General features: G+C 41.3%; 1 protein-coding gene across 3 annotated transcripts in view; it reads right to left on the minus strand.

The window, feature by feature from the left end:
- LOC149253065 (uncharacterized) overlaps positions 1-7,057 on the minus strand; it is a 57,213-nt gene extending 50,156 nt beyond the window's left edge. For all 3 annotated transcript variants that reach the window (XR_016267042.1, XR_016267041.1, XM_089459866.1), the window contains exons 1-3: positions 6,026-7,057; positions 5,603-5,942; positions 5,210-5,521 (exon numbers count right to left, since the gene is read on the minus strand). Coding sequence is in view for 1 of the 3 variants with exons in the window: in XM_089459866.1 (XP_089315992.1) it covers positions 5,210-5,469 (260 nt within the window). In the remaining 2 variants the exon portion in view is untranslated. The remainder of the gene's footprint in view (positions 1-5,209; positions 5,522-5,602; positions 5,943-6,025) is intronic.
- Between the last annotated feature and the right edge of the window lie 410 nt (positions 7,058-7,467).

A 7,467-nucleotide genomic window follows, 5' to 3' on the forward strand; every position in this document is an offset into this window, starting at 1 on the left:
ATAAAGAGAAAACTGAAATCTTCTTCTTCAACACACCAAGAATGAGTCAAGCCTTTCTGGCAAGAACTTTGGGGTTCCAAATTGGGAAATTCCCTACAAAATATTTAGGAATTCAACTGAGCGATCAGCACAATAGAGTAGCGAATTAGCAAGGACTGATAAGGAAAATTCAAAAAAGGATGGAAAACTGGACATTTAGAATGCTCAACACACCGAGCCGCCTCATACTCCTAAAATCAGTCCTCCAAGCTATGCCAATCTACCAAATGGCAAGTCAAGCAATCCCGAAGACCATATGTCAGAAAATGGTGCAAATTTTTAAAAAATTTCTATGACAGGGGGCAAACAAAACAAAAAAATGGGCGTTGCTTTCATGGACATGGTTAAGCAAGTCGGTTCAAGAAGGAGGTCTGGGACTTAGAGACCCAAACATTCTGAACCATGTCATGAGGGCGAAATTATGGTGGAGATGGATTCAAGGAGGGAATGACCTCTGAAAACAATTGTGGAAACAAAAATATGAAATAGCACGGACCCCGGAAGGTAAACTCTGAACTCTGATAGAAAAAAAAGGCTCAGCTATTTGGAACCTAGCTAATATGAACAGAGCTCTGATAAGAGACAACAGCTTCTAGGAAATTCGGGAAGGAAATAAAGCAAACTTTTGGCAGGAAGGGTGGCAACAAAGAGGTATCCTGAGTCAAGTTCCTCAGCTACAAGAAGTACAACAGTACACAACCCAAATAGTGGACGACTTAGTAAGGAACTACTGGGTAGGGAACCAAAACAGCTACCGGAGACAATGAAAGAGGAAAAGTGATTGACCTGAAGCCCGAGAAACTGAGCAATGGAATACATATCAAAAAGAACTGGAAACTAGGAAAATAGCTATCAAAGAAGGACCAGACATAATAAGATGGGGCAAACGAATTAAAGGCATGTTTACAATATCAGAAGGATACCACCTGAAAACAAAAGAAGCGGGCAATGCAAACATGGAAAAATGGAAAAGACTCTGGCAATCAAAAACCTGGCCAAAAGTGACGTTTTTTACCTGGACAATGCTACATGGCAGAGCCCTAACTTGGGATCAGCTAAGACGGAAAGGAACGCATGGATGCTCACGTTGCGCGCTATGCCAACAACAAGAGGAAACTATGGAACATGTTGCTAATTCCTGTAATGTAAGTAACATCCTATGGCAAAAGCACCAACAAATCTTTGGGATTACAGAAAGAAAGTTAGAAAGCATTAAAACAACAATTGAAACATGGAGTAGCAAACCGTACCGAAATGTAATCCTTAACCATGCCTGGAACTTGTCAATTGGATTCTTCCTGTGGAATCTATGGAAAGCCTGAAACAGGGTAATATTCAGAACAGATAAAAACGACACAGAGGAAATCTAGAACCAAATTATGGAGAATATAAGGGAAACAATAATTCTGGGAAATTGGACAGAGGAAGATTGGAAGACAGAAGGCATGGAAACTAGCATCATGAACCGACTAGAAATTCAAGTAAGAAATATAAGTAGCACAAGGAAGATACAAGATGCAGAACAGGTAAGAGCGGAAGAAAGTTATAAGAACCCCCCCCCCCCAAGGGTTCACAAAACTAAACTTTGACAAGGCAGCCAAAGGCAACCCAGGGGAGGCAGGGATAGGAGGGATATTCAGAGATGAAGAAGGAAGGATCAAAAGGGTATATGCAATGGGCTGCGGCACTGCTACCAACAATGAAGCAGAATACCATGCATTAAACAGAGGACTGGAGATAGCGATACGAGAAGAGAAGGGGATTCTAAGCTAGTCATTGACACTATAAAACAACTACAACAAGGAACAAATGCAGAAAAACTAAGCAAAAGCTGACGGATGGCGTGGGTAATTTCAAAAGTCGAAAAGCAACTTCAACGACTGGCATACATTATCGCGTCCCATGTGAAGAGGAAAGGAAACGCCCCGGCGGATCTCCTTGCGAATTGGGGATGCCGAAACAGAGAGTGCCAATTAGATATGGGAGAAGCAGAGCTCAACAGGAATGAGGAAATGAAACAAATAGAACAGGCCATCGAGGCAGATCAGAGGCAACTAGAGAACCCGAATGACGTTGAGAGGAGGGAAGAAAGACGAAAGCATATGCAGGCAAATCAGCAAAGATCATCCATGGAACAGAATAGACCGGAGTAAAGGATGGAAAGGACAGGGATGACGGAGGAGGAAAGAGAAAGGATAATCCTGAGAAGCGTGGGAGTAGAAATGGAAGGAGGTGGGCACAGGGAGAACAGGACAACAAGATTGAGAAGAGACAGCAGAGGAAAGCCAGATGGCAATGCGGAGTCAGCACAGGGACGGCAAGAGCAGCCGGGAGAAGGTAGTCATAAATGAAGCACGGAGGACAAGACATTTGGGCAGCATCCCAAGGAAAGTGGGACGGAAAGCGCGCCACGGATCGTCGGAAATGGAGACAACTGGAGGTAAGGTTAGGACAGAAGAATGTTAAAAGAATAAAGTTTAAGGGAGTCCATGCATGTTGCATGTGGACGCGGGAGAAGGAAGGTGGCGAGAGAGAACGCGTCGACAGCCAAAGACAATTGCAGAAGAGAGAACAGCGGCTCCAGACTAACGGGTATGTGAACTCTTCTCCCCTTCACTTGGATAAAAATTCTTACATGAAGAAAAACGTAGGCATGCAGATAGATAGGAATAGTCTGCATCTCCCCAGACTCAGTTATCAAGTTAAGATAGCTTGGGTCGGGAGAAAACCATGCGACTCCATGGCTGGAAAGGAAAATTATAATAGCAATGCGAAGGGTTCACAGGAAAAGAAGGTCCCAATACTCCTTGACCCCTGCAACAGATGGGAAGGCCCTGGAATGCCAAACCCTGAGATTATGCCCTCGGTAAGGCGAACTTGGAACACCCAAGTGAGGAAGAAGATCCCTTCCACAGATTCTCAAGAACTGAGGAAAAAAACGGGAGGGGGACCCTGAAGCTGTGGAAATCAAAACAAGAAGGGGGTCAGGAAAACCTCAGAGAAATGGGAGGGGTATGGATTACAAGGCAGCCCGCGCGGCCCGGCAAATCTACACCAATTATAATCAAGTAAACCTCATCAAAGAAAACTTGGGCCAGGAGAGCTTTAGAGAGGCTTTGGATATGTATTTACGAGTTAGACACAACTCGGAAGAACCTAGGAGGAGGGGTAGTAGTGCTATCCCCTCCAAGTACTTGCTCCCAATAGACAAAACTGACCATAGTGTTTATACTGTGATAGGGCTAAACCACAGTGAAGGGTCAACTGTAACCCAGCAAGCAATCTTGAAGAACCAGAGCACCAGGAAACTGCCGAGTAAAAACATGGCGCCCAGGAGAAGCAAAAGGAATGTCAAGCAGGAAGCGGAAACAAACAGTAGGGGCTAGAAAAAAGGCAAAAAATCTACAGATGAACAGATAAAGGAACTTGTGGATGCCTACATGAAAGCAAATACGCAAGAAATTCAGGAACAGATTTGGAGCTGGGAACGTGAATTAAGACAAAATCTTCAAGGTAGAAACCTTCCCCTACATGAGTGGGAAGAAATGATACATGATCCAGGCACTACAACTGGCAGACAATCTCTCTATACCAGAACTCTGCAACTTTATTGGATCATGAAACACATAGTCGCCCGAGCTATGACCGTCCATCAGGGACACATGGAAGGAGAAGTGGAGAACCGACAGGAGCGAAACAAAGAACCAGAACAGGTCAACCGGGAGATAATGAAGGATTTGGCAACCATCCAGATCCAAACTTACAGGAACAATCTCGCATTGGGTCGCATTGAGCAAACTCTGTCTGAGCTAAAATGGAAACTGTTTCAGTAGGGCTAAGAACTCCCAAGCCCAGGGGTAAAGCCGAAGAACAAAGGCAAACAGATGATGACTCCGGAAGAGCAGGCAACTTTCCAGATCACCTCCTCAGATGAGGAGTAGTTGGTTTTTAGTTTTGTTTACAGTTTTTGAATGTTTTTGTCTTCAAGACTAGAGAGAGGTACTGGGGAGATACAGTTGTTGATGATGAACTTATTTATGTTTTGGAATGGATACAATGCTAATCGATGGCCACCTGGTTTCCTTCGGGCAAGTGGCTGGTTAATCGATGTCTTGGGACTGTAAATTTTGAAAAAAGTAAATATAGAAAGTACTACCTTGTTTACAAAAAAAAAGAAAATTGCATCTAAGGTAGAGCCTTGAAATTTTGTGGGAATCCAAGAACATTACAGAATAGACAAAAGGGATCACAATCTGGAAAACTTATTATTGATCTTGATCTCGATCATGGATAAAATTAAAGAGGTGAGAATTAAATTTGCATATCACCTTTATGCATGTTTATAGGGAACTAAATAAGAAGGCAAATGAGCTCTTAAAAGAAAATTGTCACTACAAGCAAGAATGTTAGAATATCACTAAAGAAATGTACAAGGTTCAGTCCAAATGAAAATCCTTTCCCTTTTTGACTAGTTTGTGAATCTAGTGGAATAACCCTCTTTGACTTCTTAGCAAATCTGGTGGAAGAATTTATTGTATAAACAATTTTCTTGTTAGAGGAAGTTAGATTGAAGTGTTTTTTTTTTGGGGAGAGGGGGAATATTGACAAGATGCCAGCTAATATTTAAATAGACCATCTCAACTAGTGTCGGGTTAGCTCGTGGTAAATTTTGAGGAAACAATAGAAGTGGCAAAGTATGTTTGGACTCTGGAGAGTCAAAAGGGTATATATATATATATATATGCACACACACTTGTCTTGACAATATATATAATGTGATTTCACACACACTTGTCTTGACGATATATATAATGTGATTTGTTGTAGAGGCACTATTTAGCGTTTACAAATTGGAATGTATGTTTTTTTAAATTGAGAGGGGCTATTTAGGATTTACAATTTTTGGTCCTTAGCTAAGATGTGGTTTTAGGGTTTATGTTCGTTGGTCGGATCTGCGTTAATTTCCAGCCCATTAAATCTAAAAGAGAAAAAAAATATAAAAACAAAAAATAACTAGGCATACCTTCCATCGTCTTCAAATCACATTATAATCACATATTTTATATATAAAAGATAAATGAAACCAGACATACTTTGGATCTGCCTTAATTTCCAACCCATTGAATCCAAAAGAGAAAAAAATATAAAAACAAAAGATAACTAGGCATACCTTCCATCGTTTTCGCCTTCGCCCATTGCATCTGTGAAATATGCATCCAGGAAATACAATTCCATGAGCATGTTGTAGGTGTGGATGGTGGGTTGGAAGCCATATTGGATTATCTTCTCACAAAGCTTAGTGGCCTCGTCTGGTTTCTGGAGGAACCCCGTCACTTTGATGAGAGTAAGTCCGGCAATCGTGAGGTATCCCTTTCTCTTCCATTTCCTGTACCAGCCTCTACGCTTCATCCAAATTCTCTGAAGTGGCATAGCCTGTGATTAGAAAGGTATAGACAGCGGCATCTAACGGGCAGCCATATTCCTGCATTTCAACAAATGTTAACATACAATTATAAAAAAGCAAAAAATATATATAAAAAAAAGCAAAAATAACCAGGCATACCTTCCATTGTCTTCGCATGCGCCCACAGAGCAACTGTGAAATCTGCACCCAGGAAATACAATTTCATGAAGATGTTGTAGGTGTGGATGGTGGGTCGGAACCTGCCTTAGGATCATCTTCTCGTAAAGCTTAGTCGCCTCGTCTGGTTTCTGGAGGATCCCCATCACTTTGATGAGAGCAATGTAAGTCGGCAGTGAATGAGTATCCCTGTCTCTTCCATTTCCTGTAACAGCCTATACTGTCTCCAACTTCTCTGTGTCCTCTAACAGCCTATACGCCTCCTCCAACTTCTCTGTGTCAGAGAGGTATAATCAGCCGCATCCAGCGGGCAGCCATATTCCTGTATTTCAGCAAACAATTTGAAGGTTAACATACGAATATAAAAAAAGGAAAAAAATAAAAAGAAAAGATAACCGGGCATACCTTCCATTGCCTTAGCCTGCGCCCATTTCATCTGTGGAATCTGCATCAAGGAAATACAATTCCATGAGCATGTGGTAGGCGTGGATGGAGGAAAGCCGCATTGTATCATCTTCTCATAAATCTCTGGTAAAGCTTAGTGGCGTTGTCTGGTTTCTGGAGGACCCCATCAAAGTAGCATCCTCGTAACTTGTAAATCCTGCAGTCATGAGGTATACTTTTCTCTTCCACTTCATGTAACAGCCTATAGGCGGCTGCTACATATATGCCTAATTTGAAGGATAGCATGCATTCTAATTTAACATAATTTGTCAATGTTAAATGGCATTGGCATTTTTCCAAGTTGAAATAACATTTTTATTTGTTTCCAAAAATAAAATAAATAAAATCAGACATACCTTCCATTGCCTTGGGTCAGTTGGGCTACTTTGGATCTGCCTTAATTTCCAGGCTATTAAATTTAAAAGGAAAAAAACATTCAAAAAAACAAAAAATAACAAAACAGAAAAATAAAAAACTTAAAAAAAAAAAATTGACACAGATCAAAGTCATTTACATGGCCATGTTCAGTGAAGAAAAAAAATAACACCAAAAACAATATAACAGCATAATTTATGTTCAAAACTCCACAACTCATCCATGTTCAACCAAATCTATGGCTCCATGGCCAACTGACTCTGCAAAATTAACAAACAGAATTAAAAATTCCATTCCGCCTTCGCCAACCAACCCTGTTCTCCATCTATGGATCCATGGCCACTTTTTGCATGAGTGCTACTCGTCTCGTCCAGCGCTCCCCTGCTCTGCGCCACGGCTCCTCACTCCCGTCCAGCGCTCCCTTGCTCTGCGCCACGGCTCCCCACTCCCGTCCAGCGCTCCCTTGCTCTGCGCCACGGCTCCTCACTCCCGTCCAGCGCTCCCTTGCTCTGCGCCACGGCTCCCCACTCCCGTCCAGCGCTCCCCTGCTCTGCGCCACGGCTCCTCACTCCCGTCCAGCGCTCCCCTGCCCATCCCCGCCGAGCCCTCCATTCATGTCCTGAAATTTTAAATTGTTATGTTTTATTACGTGTCTTCACGACCTTTTGGCTTTTTTCCAACACAATCACTGTGATTCTTTTAATCATTATGAACTTACCATAAACTTAAATAGATTAAAATAAACTCATGAATTCTTTTAATACTTGCTTTAAATTGTTATATATTTTGGTTTTTTAAAGCTTTTTTTTCCAACGCAATCACCGTAGTTCTTTTAATCATTATGAATTCTTTTAATACATACCATAATATTAAAATAAACTCATGAATTCTATAAATATTTACCTTAAATTGTTATATTTTATTATGTCTAAGACATGAAATTTTGCTTGTTTCCCCGACACAATCATTATAAATTCTTTTAATATTTACCATAAACTCAAACAGAGTAAAATAAACTCATGGTTTTT

Source organism: Pinus tabuliformis, chromosome 7 (assembly GCF_031772625.1).
Source record: "Pinus tabuliformis cultivar Carrire ecotype Pingquan chromosome 7, CPIR1, whole genome shotgun sequence".
Taxonomy (NCBI): domain Eukaryota; kingdom Viridiplantae; phylum Streptophyta; class Pinopsida; order Pinales; family Pinaceae; genus Pinus; species Pinus tabuliformis.